We start from the raw sequence: 15134 nt of genomic DNA on the forward strand, positions 1-15134 counted from the left end.
GCAATGAAAATACAAGTATAATAAAATACAGCATCACATCCTAATATCCATGATTTAAAAGAGTTTAAACAACTGAAACCATTTCACTAAAAACTAAATCAGCGGACATGATCCATCATATGCCATCAAATGCCTGGGAATAGGGGGCAGTCTTAACCTGGCACCCAAAAGAGGGCGATGACGGCACCAGGAAGGCCTCACTGGGGAGATCATTCCATAATTGGGTGTCACCCCAGCAAGGCCCTCCCCCTTGTTGCTCCTCCAACACGCTGCGTACCCCAAGATATAAGCTGCCCCGTTGTAAAAGAAACCGGCCAAATGACCGCAGTTTGAGTTCCACGGATGACGATGAACCTGAATCCAAGGATGTGCAAGTCTTTCATCTTGTGTAGTTTAGATAAGGCTGAAGATTAACTTTGTGCACATAGAAAAGAAAAGAAAAGAAAAGAAAAGAAAAGAAAAGAAAAGAAAAGAAAAGGGGGAACGAGGAGCTTTCCTCTGGGCTCTTGCTCTTTCTCTCTCAATGATTACCGCCTCCTCTGTGCCAGTCACTCAGAGAAGGAGGAGAGGTGATGCGTGGGAAGGAGAATGAGCACATGAGGAGATTGCATGGGTAGGAGAGGAGGCGCAGCAAAATCTCTCCTCTGCTGAATGGGAAGGAAAACGGGCCTCGTGCAGGGACTGGTGCTTTGCGGCCCAAACCCAGATCGCAGAAGCCGTCTCTGCAAGCATTCAGGGCGACCTGCCCTCACCCAGCAGCCTCCTGGGTGAGGAGAGGAGAGGAGAGAGAGAAGTGGGTGCCCGGACCCGCCGCTGGCAGATTATTCCTGAAGGAATGCCATCCTCAGGGGGGAAAGTTTCCTTTCCCCTGCTCTGACGGGAAGTGTGTTGGAGACATGTCTTGAGCATGTCACCAGAACCCTGAGATGGTTCTAACGACCTAGAGATTTTGCGGGGATTGCTGAGAAAAGCATCCGGTAGTTTCAACATAGAGGAAGTTATAAGGAAGACAATAAACATTTCGCTTCTCTAAGGAATCCATTATTAAAAGTAGTTTTCCTTTTAAAAATCAAGTGCTCTGTGTCGAAAATTATGTGACACAGAGCCGGCTGCAAGGGAAGACACAACGGCAAAAGCTCAGATGTGATTTCCCAAATTCGTAAAAGAGCCGATGCATCGGAATGTGTGACTCTGTCCTAGACTGAGCCAGACTGTGAGTCTCATCTAGCCCAGTCCTGTTAAGTATCTTCTAACTGGCAGTAACTCTCCCAGATCTCTGAAAGTGGCTTTCCAGCTCTCCCAGGTCTCGGGAGGAGGTCTTCAGCTCTTCTAGCCAGAAAACCTCATGCCCATCCTATGAGCTGAAGATGCTGCTGGAAAATGAACCTCGGACCTTCTCCTGTTGAGCACTGACTTTGCCACTGAGCTACAGTCCCTCCTCTTTCAACAGCTCCTGCAAAGGGTTTAAAGCACAGAACTGCCAAAAAACACACGGTTTTCGAACTCGGCTGGGGTGCCAGGTTCTCTCTGAAGTGATCAACAGCACTTTCCACGGTGCAGCCCAAAGTCTCCCACCCCGTAACTCACTGGCCTTTCTCCCCTGCGATGTGGAAAGAATCCCGCACACTCGCTCTCTGTGGCTGCTCCTACTCGGCTCTTATTTTGTTGCTCTCCCTTTGGGGACGGGGCGCTTTCCAATGCACAGTCTGCTCCCGCAGGGAATTCCAGGGAGGAATTTAGGGAAGCACACCCAAGCCACACGGGGTCCTCCGGGTCACTCACGTAACCAGGAACGTGCCCTGGAACGCAACTGCATCGTGCAAAGCTACCTCACTGGGGAGAAACGGTTCTGACGGGCAGAGTGTGTTTCAGGGGAGCCAGTCCTCTGCTGGCGATCTCAGTGCAGAACATGTGGTGGTGCGCTTTAAGGAGCAGGGTTCCCCCCCCCCCAGACACAACAGCTGCAACCCAAAGGGTTAAGCAAGGGGAGAAGCAATTGGCAGCTCACGGGTTCGTGGTGCTGAAGATGAACATGGAGCTGTGGGGAACCATCGGTTTGCCGGTCTCGGACTTCTTCTCCTTTTTCCGTTTTTTCTTCTCTGCCTCTGCGCCCGCTTCCTCTTTCGCCTCCGCCTCCTTCAGAGGGCTGGACTCTCCATCTGTCTTGTTGCTAACTGCAAAGTGAACAAGTCCTGTGATTGCCCTGGCTGGAAAAGAGGCACACACAGAGGATGCTTTTGACCCTGAAGTCCAAGGAGAATGGAAGTCAACGGACTGGGTGTGCCACCTGGGTGACCCATCATGATTGGCAATTTATCCATGCCACATCCTCTCATATAAAGCAGCCCAAGGCAGGTCCCTGCTCTCACGGAGTTTACAAATAGCGGGGAAACAGGAGCTAGGAAGGAAGAATGAAGAGTGAAGTTTGACGAAAATGGGACTTCGGGAGATCCGAGGGCAACAACGGGAGAGCATCACAGGCATGGAAGACTGAGTTTGCTTTTTCCCAGGCACACCCCGAATTCCTGCTTGTGCAAAATGAGAGCAAACATTGCATGCTGAAGAGCTGCAAAACTTAGTTGTGGTACATGAATGGCACATATTCTAGGCTGAAAACAGCAGCAATATCCTGCATTCCCGCTGTCCAAATTAGGTGTCAAGAAAAATGAATCCTGCTGCCTGTAATTTAAACACTTTATCCTGCAATTGTATTATCTTGCATAAGATATTCTTGTACTTGCTATTCATAGGAAGAACAAGCAGTGTTACAACCCTTGAAATCTTATTCAGCTCTTATTCTGGCTCCCAGAGTTCAACAGGCACAGTCCACACACATCGGATGAACGGTGGTGCCCATCTCACCACTTGGCCAAGCAGTTGTCTCAACTCCTCTGCTGGGAAGTGAGCAGGATCTCGCTTTCCTGAATTTCTGATCAGAAGCAGAGGTGTGGAGTAAGGTGGAGGTGATACGGATGGGAGTCTGTCCAGCTAACAATCACAGACTTGCTCACAAGCTCAGCCCAGTCTTGGAAAGGGAGTTGAGAAGAAGCCCGCAGACACCTGTGCAATGAAGGTGTACGGCCCGCAACCTTCTGTGTCGGGAGCAGCAGGACAAAGAGCTGGTGCGTGTGGCCTGCTTGAGGGGCATGCGGGGTTCGATTTGGTGACCCGAGTGCGCCTGCCGGGAGGTCAGCCTCTGGCTAGGCAAGGGACAGGGGCCCAGAGAGACAAGCCAGGGAGTCCACTGGCCTCCTAGCCCCGAATGGCTTCCTCCACACCCCTAGTGTGGAGTTACCACCTGAGGTGGCACAACAATACAGACGGTGAGCTTAGGGAGTGCGCAGCACGGTAACGTAACACTTGGTAACTCACCGTCTGGATATATTCACCTAGGGGTAAGGTGAGGGTGGGGTGGAGGGCTGGGGGCCGCATGCAGCCCTCAGAGCCTTGTTCTGCAGCCCCCTTGCTGCTTGGAGCCCCCACGTTGTTCCCCAGTCCAGATCCCGACAATGGCACACGCATGATTGCAGGGAGCTCTCCCAAGACCACTGCCCCTCCCTGCTCTCTCCCTCAGGCTCACGAGAGCTTGCCCCACACTGCCCCAGCTGACAACAAGCCCTCCATCAGTAGGAGCGGGCGGGCCATGATGGGAAGCGTTCGTCCGCTCAAGTACAAGAGACTCAGTGCGTCAATTCCAAGAAGGAAGGAGGGGACAGAGAGTCACCCGGGAGGGTTTCTAGGCTGAAGAAACAGGGAAGAAATGGGTGGGCCACCCCAGAGGAAACACAGAAACATGGAAACAGAGCGAGTCAGAAGGAGCCTCCCGGTCCATCTAGTCTGACCCCCAGCTCCGGCCAGCTCCACTCACGACATGCCCACCATGTGCATGCCCAGCCTATCCTTGAACACCCGCACCGATGGGGCTGTGGCTGGGGAAGGAGCTGCCTGCAATCTCATTTAATTAGCCCTAAAATCTCCCTCGTTTAATGCAGAATGACACCTATTAATTGTGCGTATTAAATTAAATAAAGACATTGCAAGCACTTTAATTTACAATATGGAAATACCCTTCATTGTGCAGCCCCTGAGGCCTGTGCCGAAATTCTCATGCAGCCCTCGAGGTATGGAAAATTGGACCTCCCTGCCCTAGAAGCGAGGCTCTTTCCAAAAAATAGAAGTTGGGACGGTCAGGGAGACAGGCAGGGTGCCCGCTGGCACATTTGGCACTTTTGCTGCGCTCCGGGACGCACTCGGCCCTGCCTCAAATGCTCTTCCGCAGCTGCCGAGGTGTGAAGCCAGCACCTCTGAACTGGCAGGGTGGGAATGTCATTTCTACAGGAAAGGCGTGAGCAGTGATTGCTGTTTTACATTCTCACCTCCCGGTTGTGCAGTTTATTAGAAGGAGATGAAAAGGAAAAGGGGGAAGGAACAAGAGGCTGTCAAGCAGCGCAAATGACAAAAGTGGCTTTAACAAGGCACTTCTTGGCAGCGCCGTTTAATTAATACCCACATTGAAAGCCTTTTGCCTTGACGCTCGAGAACACCGCTCTTCTGAGTCTTTGCAAAATGAGTGATAGGAGAATGCAGCATGGCTGAAAGCGAGGGAGCAGCCCAACCAGACGGAGTATCCCCTGTCTCTGAAAACTCCCTGACCGAAATTATCTACTTGGGAAGTTGACTGATAAGTTCCCAAGTTATTTAGACGCTACTTTGGAGAGCAGACTCCACCTTTCTTGGAAGGTATTTGAATGAGAATGTTTCAGAAATGCTCTCTTTTCTCCCCTCCCTGAAAAACAGATAATTTTGCAGAATATTAAGAACATAAGCAAAACTGTACTGGATCAGACCCAGGGTCCATCTAGTCTACACTCCATACACATGATGGCAACCCAGCTGCCTACAGGTCAGCTAAAGCAGGGTGGGTGCAAGACCCCGGCTGCCCAGGATCCTCAGCAACTGCTGTTTGCATGCATGGAGAAGGCTAGCAGCTACAGACGGCCTCTTCTTCCGTGAATCTGTCCAAACCCTTTCTAAAGCCATCCAGACCGGTGGCCAACACTACTTCCATGGCAGCCAATTCCATTGTTCAACTATACATTGCGTAAAGGACTTCCTTTGATCTGTCCTAAACCTCCCACCAATCAGCGTCATGGATGACCCTGGGTTCAAGCGTTTTGGGAGAGGGAGAAAAATGTCTCCCTCTCCATATTCCCCACTCTGCGCATGGGTTTAAGCACATCTATACTGTCTCCCCTTAGTTGCTTTTCCCCCGCATTTGAGCAGTCAAGAAACCAAGCGGTGAAGAGATGCATGAAGCTGTGAGAGCTCCCAGCCCCCAGCTCGGTCCCAAAGGGACCCAGCGACATCGGGTGGCCTGCTCGGCCGGAGCGAGGGCCCCGTCCCCCATTGAGACGTGTGGGCAAACAGGAAGAGAGACGGATCCTCACTCTGTACCACAGTGGAGTCTTGGACGTCAATCATGATGGTGGTGCTCTCTGTGGCTTTGTCCACATTGGTTGAGATGGAGGAGAGATCAGGCTCGCTTCTGCTGATGGTCCTGCCTGTCTCCCTCGGCAGGTTGCCCAGCAGTGCTTGCTCGCTTGTGTCCAGGCTGCTGCCGTCCTGCTCCGGCGGGCTAGCAGCCACCTCTTTGTCCAGTCCGAGGTGGGCTTTGGTGGGGCTCGGTTCTTGGGTGGCTGCAACAAACCCAGTGCCATTTGCTGGGGCTTCATGGTCTCTATGCGGAGGAGAAAGAGAAGGTGACACGGAGAACAAGTGGCAGAAGGTTAAGCAGCTGCCCTTGCAGGCAGAAGCAAAGATTGGGGAGTGAGTAAAAATAAGCCTGGCTTAATTTTACACAGGCCTTTTAAACACCTTGGACAAAAACAATGTGAGTCATGACAGCAGACAATGCAGCTGCTGCTAAGGAGCGCCTTTGCCTTTTCCATGGTGGAATGCTCTGCCATCATCAGAGAGTCATCAGGCACCTACTTTACAGAGTTTTAGGCACCTGATGGCAACTTTTCTTTTTCAACACACCTGTGGCACTACGTAACTATCTATATCAATGGCACTGGTTTTAATTTCAATGCCATGCATTGATTTTATTAATTTACATGCTGCTGATTGTATATATTGTGTTTTACCTTTTTTATTTAGTATAATATTTGAACTATTATTTTAGTTATGGGATCATTGTTTTTACTGTAATGGCCACCCAGAGAGCATGATGCTAACGGGCAGCTTTTATACAAAGCAAACAAACAAACAAGTCTTGCTCAAGCAGACAACAAAGGAAAGGGAAGCTGTGGGTTCTCCCACATTGGAGGGATCCAAGAAGTCGTTGGACAGCCATCTGACAGGGATGCACTCAGGGGGGCTGGACCCAACGGCCTGGGAGGCCCCTTCCAACTCTAGCACCCCATCAGCCTGTGATTCCTTAACAGCCAGCTATGGCTACTGCCCCAGGAGGGGTGGTCCTGTGATGGCGACCCCCACTGCAGGAGGCTGGTGCAACCTGACACTGCGGTGCTTGGGACAGACTAAGAGCTTTGGCTGTCTGTTTAACTCTTGATATTTAGTGGTTGGTTCAGAGATTGACTTCCACCTACACGCTTCACTGCATAAATTTAGCTATGTTTTACAGTTTCTTCTAAAATGTTTTAGGGTGTTTTATAAATTGCACTATTCAAGCCTCCTTTCATAAATGCTTGAAAAGTACTTTATAAATCTCATTATTATATCATTGTAACATTTGCGTAAGATCTGCAGTTTGCCCAGCTTGCTCAGTTGCTTTGCATTCTAGGATCGCTCCTGAATGTCACCTTGCTCTTCAGATGCTATCAGTTGCTACGATATGATGATGGGCCCCCAACCCATATCAGTTTGCCAGAAAGACAATTTGGTCCTAGATCAAAGCCAGCTAGAACTTTCCCTGGGAACAAAAAGGATCCCAAGAAGGCAAAACTCACGGGAGAAGCCGGTCATGCTAGGAGAAGTCTAAGGCAGAAGAAGAGGAAGAAGGCCAACCTGGAGAGGGATCAGCTCCATCAAGGAAGTCCCAGCCTTGGGTTCACAAGAGCGGAGCAGGGCTGTCATGGGCAGGACATTGTGGGGGGCTCTCACTTCTAGGGCCACCATAAACTGGGGTGCTTTGGCAGCACAGAACAACGGCAAAGGACAGCATGTTCCCTGAGAAGATTTCCAGGCCAGTGAAGGCTTTCGGAAGGCTTGTAAAAGTGTTTTTGCCCCTTCAGACCCGATGAGATAATTTTATGGTATTTCATTCACAGCTCACGCACTGTGATTCCATGCTTAATTAAATCTCAAATAAGCACAATTAAATTATAATTGTAACATGCTTTGTCTTTATGGTATTATGTTATGAATTGCCCAAAAGGCCATGGTGGACAGAGGTCATTTTTTTTAATTAAGCAAAGTTAGTTCCCAAATGTCCCAGAAACCATGCTTCTGCCTTTTCTCAGCATTTAATTAATTATGGAAAAATTACACCCTATAATTTTTGTAATTTTCTCCCCAGAGGTCAAGAACATTCCAACATGTTAGCCATAGGATGACTTTAAATCCTATAGATCTCCATTTGGCCCTAAACTTTATCGATCATGGATTTCTTTGCAGAAGTACACCTAGAGCGATGTGGGTCACAGCATACATAATCAGAGGATGGGTTGTGTATTCCACACACAGAAGACTTTGCTCAGCAACTTCCTTTGGCCAACAAATGCACAGATTCATAAATCATGCTTTCCCTCCGTGCTTCTCAGGGCACTAAAAAGTAACTGCACACTCAGAGCAATGACTGTGGGTTTCAAAGGGCACTGTTTTCAAGGCCAACAGAAAAACACGTTCATAGAAAACGATGTTGAAAAAAAGCGGCAAATGCACAGAAGCGAATTATATTCTCCGAAAATTATGCAACCAACACACAAAGAAACAAGCAGAGTATTCAAATCTGAAAAGACTCTCATACACAAAAGAGAGATTTAGATGCATTTAAGTCTACCAGCTTAAAAAGTGTACTGCAACGAATCTCCCAGGCCTCGGATCCCAAGGTGTTCCAGCGGCCCTCCCTCTGGCATGCGGCCCCATTTCCTTCCCACTGAAAAAGTACATCCAGTGAAAACCGCAGCCCTTCTTACCAGTGCAAATGCATGGACGCGCAATTGCGCATCATCCAGAGGAAACACACGGGATCGCAGCAGAGGGGAAAGGCCGGGTGAGGAAGGGTCTACCAGGGCCGGCCCGTCGCCGATCCGAGCAGCACCCGCTTCCCACTGCGCCTCCCTGGGAAAGCAACGAGGATGCCCGCGCGGGGCGAGGGGCCACGTACCTTCCCAGCTCCTCGCCCGCCACCTGCTCCTTCTCAATCAAGGCCTCCTTCTCCTCCTCCTTCTCCTTCTGCTCCCCGTTCGACTCCGCCTTCGCCGGGCTGACCGCCTCTGCGCCCGCTTCCGGCCCGGCCGGCCGGTGCTCCCTGGCCTCGGTGCGCACGCGGCGGTGGCGGCTGCGCCTCACGCTCTGCCGGAGCCGGGCCCGCTCCTCGAAGCCGGTGCTCCCGCCGCCGTCCTGCTCGCCCAGGCCGCAGTTCCCGTGGAAGGACTTGTGCTGCCACTGCTCCCGCCTGGCGCGCGGCGAGGGGCTCCGCTGCTCCCCGCGGAGGCTGGGGCACGCATTGGGGCCTGGGGGCTGCTGCTGCTGCTGCTCCTGGCCGTCCCCGGCGGCCCGCTCCGGCCTGCCCGCCGCCTCCTCCTCGCCCTTCTCCGGGCCGCTGTTTTCCAGCGGCTTCCTCCTCCGGAAAAGGCTGGCGTGCGGGTTGAGCAGCGGGGGGTCCTTGTTGAGGCCTTCCTGGCTGGACATCTGCATGTGGCGGCGCAGCTGGCTGGTCCGCTGCTCCCAGACGGACATGTGGTGCCTCCTCCTCCTCTCCCTCCTGCGCAGGGACAACAAAGGGTTCAGCCCCGCTGCGCCCCAGAAGCGCGAGAACGCGCCCCGGGGCAGGGGGCACGCGCCCCGGGGGGGGCCCCTGCCCCTCCGAGCCCTACTCGGTGCGGGATCCGGGGAGAATCGGGCCCGCGCGCATGCGAAGCCTGCCCCGCGCTTCACGTGGCGACAAGCTCCGCGCCACGGGGGATGGACGCGGGAAGCGCCGTGCTCTGCAAGAGGCAAAGGGGAGCTTTCCTCTCTCTCCACCCTCACCCCCCTCAGCCTGCGCCGCTCTCGTATTAAACACTTTTGGGACTTGTTGAAGCACACTCGCGTTCGCAGACCAGCGCGGAGGTGGGCGGGGGGCTTGCTGTGTTGCGCCCCGTCAGGGCAAGCCCATCCCGTAGGCAAGTAGCCTGCGGTGCAGAGGGTGGCGACCAGCAGCTGGGAGGTCCCAGGAGAAGCCTGCGTGGGGTGCAGGCAAGAGCAGGAGGGGGCAGGCATGCAACGCTAGGTCCCATTCAGCTTGGCACAGATGTCTCGATGCAAACGCACCGGGGCAGATCAGGCATCTCAGAAGTCCAGCCTTAAGAATCTCCTCTCCTCTCCTCTCCTCCCACCCCTCCACTCCCTGCAATCAGAATCAGTCTTGCTCGGATGCAAGTCCTCATGGCTCTTCACGCAGATCTCCCTAGTTCCTAGCTTTGAGCTTCCAGGTACAAGAGGCTTCTCCATGAAGCAAGCCACCTCCCACCTTGGTCCCACAAAAAAAAAAAAAAAAAAACAGGGCCTTGGCATCTCTGGGACTTCCCACACAGCTAGTCTCTGCTCCCTTCTTCGCGGCGGGGTATTGAAAAATGGGCCCGTGGGCCTGACCCACTGACGGGTCAGTCATGAGAATGACCGGCTGTGCAGCTGGTCTTTTGGCAAGGAGTGTTTTACACTATTGTAACACCACACACAGGAAAACTGTGGACAGACGGACGTCCCAACGCAGGCATACATAGACAGACATACTGCTTGACAGACGTCAGCCAGAGAATGCACACAGAACAACCTTGATTTTTCTATGCGCACAGTGATATATAATTAATAGAGACACACACGCCGATAGTCACAAAGCCTCTTCACCTGAATCCCAGGTATACATCTCAACACAGCGCAAACGAAGACGCACACTGGTATACTGCACAAGGACCGTAGGCTCCACTAACAGTTCTCCAGACCACACACTAAGGAACTGAAACATACCCAATACATACTCACAACATAAACACAAAGCAGCCCCGACACACTCCACCCCACGAGGGAAGTCTTTCCCACACACACACACACAACCTCACACAACAGGCTGTCACATGCACACATACAGATTACTGGTGCGTGGTTCCCACATCGACATGTGGTGTCTTCTCCTCCTCTCTCTTCTGGGGAAGAAAAAGGAACGGGTTCAGTCCATGACAACATCACCGGGTTTTAGGGTCACCTGTGTGTGCAACCCCAGAGGTGCTCGAGTGGAAAGCCATGGCAGCTCGGATGCTTGTGCAGGGAGGCAGGTCATAATCCACCGTTTTCACACAAGTAGCAACCATTAAATACAAGGCACGCGGCAAGCGCAGGGAACACGGCTGGGAAATGGCATCACATCAGCCACAGACCCGCTCAGAGCAGCCGATCTGCACTTACAGACGTGCAAAGTGAGTTAGATATGCAGCGTGCAAAACTCTGATGGGAGACCGTCGGCTAGACCCATCTGAACGTGTTCTTAGCATCACCGGGGAAGGTTCTGCAAGAGCCTGTTGGCGAAACCATCTGCCACAGACTCCAGAGATCCGCAGTCAGTCCCTCGTTCTGCCATTCAGGATGGATTTGCTGTTCAGAGTGGCTTCCTTATAAAGTTACAAGTCAAATTCACAACTTAAGTGCATTACAGCAATAAATGTGCGTCATTGTTTCTTCACTGTCCTTCCCCCCGCAGTTCCCTACTCTTACAATAGCAAATTGGCATGGGTGGGAGACACAGTGAGTGAGGAACTGGGCTTTAGACCATGAAGAAAGTTCGGGATAGATTCACAGACATGTACATTCTCCTGTACACATTCGTGTTGAGAGCAGGGGCATAAGAAGTTCACTGGCTTTTTCTGTACGTAGGGAGCCGGAAACAGGGACATAATTCCAGTTCTCGTGGAAAAGCATATGTGCATTTTAGAGTCAAATAACTCGGCCGATCCTTGGCCAGATGCAAAACTGGATTATGCAAAGCAATATATTTTAAGTCTGGTCTTGAGATTACTTTTTAATTCCTCCTAACAGCCAATGACGTGGGTGCTTTGGAGGAATGGTCACATCTGCAGGGCAAAATGCAGGGCAGGCAAAATAACAAACACCCCTCCCTTGGGGAGTCCCTGGGCCCACACCCTTCTGACCCATAACAGCCGCCATCCAGATGGTGTAAAACACACTTCATCTTTGTGTCACTTGCATCAGACATGAAGCCCACCAAGCCTGCAGGTGAGTATCAGTGCACACATCCACTGCACGCACACCGCTAACCAAATCATGCAGCGACTCTCCTGCCAGGGGGCACCAGATGTGACCCCGTACCTCAAAACCTCCTGGCCTGCATGCAGCCCTATCCACCCCCATGGGAAGACGGGCATTCCTAATCTCCCAGACTTCATCAGCAGCCACGCCTTGCTCCATTCGCTAGGATCTCCATTTCCCCTTGGTTGCTCATTCCTCTCGCACAGCCTCAGAGCATTCGGAATAAACTCTGGTTGTGTTTGGGCTCATGCCACAGCTGGGCATCGGTGGATCTGCACCTCCTCGTTTTGCCCCCGTTCCAAACATTGGACACCTCCTGGAGAAATCCAAGGCCTCCGTGGCTATGTCAAAACGTACCATTGAACACGCTCCAGTTCATGTGGCAACCAATTTATTTCTGCTGAAAACATGGAGGCATCTCCTGCACATTTTGCTGTCAACCAAATCTACTGCAAACCTAGGAATCCGCCGAACCCTTGTAAAAGTTTGGTTTCATTTACTGCAAAGGCACAAGGGCCTTTTCAGTTCTGCTAGCTTTGCACCAGCATCTTCAAAAGCCTCTGTTCCCCATCGTGGCATCTCCCTGTTATTAGTGCAACATAGTTTCTGGAACCCCGTCACTGGCTCCTGTGCCGCAGAGCTGATGTAGAAACCTGTGCATCTCATGAACAGGTTGTACACACGAGTGCTTCTCCTGGTAGCATCTCCTTTCCTCCAGGTCACTACATTTTTGCAGTGTAGGAGCCAGTCACAAGGGGAACCACCATGCCAGTAAAAGAACTCTAATTCTCTGCATCTCTCTAGGCAGAAACTTAGGGCCAGTTCATACACAGTGCTACCCACTTGCGGTAACTCATTTGTATGGAACAGTTCACTATAAAACCAGAAAAGTTTTGACCCCCTTGAAAGAAAAGGAGCCCGAATCTTGCAAATCTGAGTATCTACCATCCAGTGTCAATCTTGCCATTCTTGGGAAAAGTGCTGGAACGGGAGGTGACATTTTGACTCCAAGAAATTGGGACAGTTTGAGACCAAATGTGGAGCTCTCTCCCCTAAGCTTGGCCTTCTCTTCTGTGGTCTTTAAGTATTCTCCATTTTTTAGAACTCCATCACGCTTTTAATTTTTTGTTGCAGTACGTGATTTAAGCTGATTCTGTTTGACGGCATTTGTTCCCCTGTTCTGTTACTAATATCTTAATTTTAAGTCGCCTTGTGAGGATGTGCCCTAAAAGGTGAGGCAACGATAAGAACACAGGAAGAGCTGTGCTGGTTTCCACCAAAGATATCCTGTTTCCCACCAAAGATACCCTTCATTATCCTGCTTTGCACACCAGTCAACCAGATGCCCACAGATCCCACAAGCAGGGACACCTCCTGCTTCTGTTCCCAAGCTGCTGGGACTGAGAAGCATGTGGCCTCAGATACAGAAGGTCACATATAGTCATCTTCACTGGTGCCCCTGAAAACCACCCAAGTTGGTGGCCATCCGAACGTCTTGGGATAGTGGATTCCATCCTTTATGTACACACCTGCAGAGAAGAAGTTCCTACGAAATTACTCAGATATTTCAACTGAAGGGAATTCTCCAAATCTACTTCCAATTTTGCTGTCTACAAAATCTAGTAAGAACCGAGGGATAAGCTGAACCCTTGTCAAAGTTTGGTCTCATTTCTCAGATGTTTCACCTAAGGAGTAAGCACTGCATTACTTCAGGTATCTTTTTGAGCAGTGAGCCTCCACAGGGCCGACTCTTCCTTTGTTATGCGAACTCTCCAGTCACAGTTGCAACAAGCTGGAGGATGTGGGGAGAAGGTGGCCCAGGAACTAAAATTGGCAACTCACTCAATAGCAGGCATGTTGGGAGCTGACATTGGGCTGACTTCCTTGGCTTTCTGCAGCGCGTGCTTCTGGTTAAAAGCCTCTTCTTCCTCCTGCTCGTCCTAAATGCAAGAGAAAGGCACTCATGAAGGTGGAAGAATACAGGAGACGATCTTTTCTCACATGCTACGAATGATAGGACTCGGTTACACGTGGGGTCACCTGGCTGAAGCGTGGAAGTCTGTACCTCTGCTTTGCATTCACTTCTCCCCTCCCTTCCCAGTTGCTGGGTGAGACGCCCAGAAGGTGCATCGCTCTTTGAGAAAGGCAGGAGTTGTATTAGTGCATCTGTTTGCTCCTTGCTCTCATCCTCACACTAATATCCTATGCTTCCTCCAAGCATCGCAGATTCCCAGGCAGTGTCTTACCCACAAACACTGCGAGGTCAGGCCTCCTTCATTTCAGTGACACAACTATGTCGCAGGCCATTCCTGGAGCGATGCAGAAAGGCACTAATACCCTCACTGTAGGTAGTGTAACAATGAGAGCAGCCGAGTATGGTTAGAGCTTATTCCCGACTTGCGTGAGCTACTCTCACCTTCCATTTCCTCTTTTCAGGGGTCGTTTTTGGCTAATTATGGGGGCACAACATTGTAGGCCTCTCCCTCCACTGGGCAGAGGCAGAATGGTCTCTCCCAGAGGTAAATTTTGTTTTGTTTAGTCACAAAGTCGCACCCGACCCATCGCGACCCCATGGACAACATTCCTCCAGGCCTTCCTGTCCTCCACCATCCCCTGGAGTCCACCCAAGCCCACACCCACCACCCCAGGGACCCCATCCAGCCACCTCACCCTCTGCCGCCCTCTTCTCCTTTTGCCGTCAATCAAGGAAAATTAGATAGCTGGATTCCTACGTATCACTGTGCTCCCTTCCATTCTCCGTAGCCACGTCAGGGGTAGACATGCACCAGCAGGCCTGCTTAGTGCCCAAGCCGTGGCTGATGAAGCTGTGCTGGAAATTGGATGTCTGGACTCTTTCCATTTCTAAATCATTCTGAGCGCAGCCATGGTCCCAGTTGCTTAGCTAGTCCGCTATATTCCACGGTGCACCTTGGCTCCTCACGGTGCACCAGATCCCCATGAAAGCCTCCTTGGCACTGTCCCAATTCATAATTGTTAGCTAATGACAATAGTACCAATGTCAGGCAGCAAGGGAATTGTGGGAAGTGGGGAATGAACAATACTTGGGAGCTTTTAGCGCTTCGACTGTAATGAACCCCAAAGTAATGAAAAAGAATGAGCAATTGTGTCGATCGGGATATCTGACAGGGAAGGGGACTTCGGTCTTTTTCGGTGCCTGCCACACTGAAAAGAAGAGGCGCTGCCGAAAAGGGGGAAAGGTTGAGCGATCAAGCAAACGCATCCAACAATGTGAATGGGTTGGTTTTGCCCGCTTGCAGAAGGGACTGGGTAGGGCTGTAGGAGAATTGTGTTCCGGAACACAAATCAGGCAAATACGTTCCATTCGCAAGCCCACATGCAAATACAAATGAGAATGTGATTCTTCAAAATGCCTGCGAGTTCCTAAATTTTGCATTTATGTTTGAAAAGACCCATTTCCAAGCATCTGTACAAGTGCATTGTGCTCAAATGTGGAGCAAGAAGTACAGTGGATGTGGATGAAGCTTAGCGAGAGGCTACATCTGAACCGATTTATATTTACCTTTGTCAGCTCCTGCGCATTGGCGAGGTTGTCCACGGCAATGGCCAAAAACACGTTAAGCAGGGTATCTGACATCGTTTAGGAGGAACAAAGCCTCTGAAGGGGC

The 15134-nt window shown here is 51.2% G+C and overlaps 1 protein-coding gene across 1 annotated transcript in view; it reads right to left on the reverse strand.

Annotated features, from left to right (window-relative positions):
- The window catches only part of CACNA1E (calcium voltage-gated channel subunit alpha1 E), a 228082-nt gene that overhangs the window by 60860 nt on the left and 152088 nt on the right, over positions 1-15134 (reverse strand). Inside the window, 6 exon segments of the mRNA XM_044439166.1 lie at positions 2009-2174; positions 5448-5737; positions 8351-8950; positions 10314-10370; positions 13330-13427; positions 15029-15096. Coding sequence (XP_044295101.1) covers positions 2009-2174; positions 5448-5737; positions 8351-8950; positions 10314-10370; positions 13330-13427; positions 15029-15096 — 1279 coding nt within the window.

The sequence above is a fragment of the Varanus komodoensis genome, unplaced genomic scaffold (genome assembly GCF_004798865.1).
Source record: "Varanus komodoensis strain SLA01 unplaced genomic scaffold, ASM479886v1 scaffold34_1, whole genome shotgun sequence".
In the NCBI taxonomy this organism is placed as follows: domain Eukaryota; kingdom Metazoa; phylum Chordata; class Lepidosauria; order Squamata; family Varanidae; genus Varanus; species Varanus komodoensis.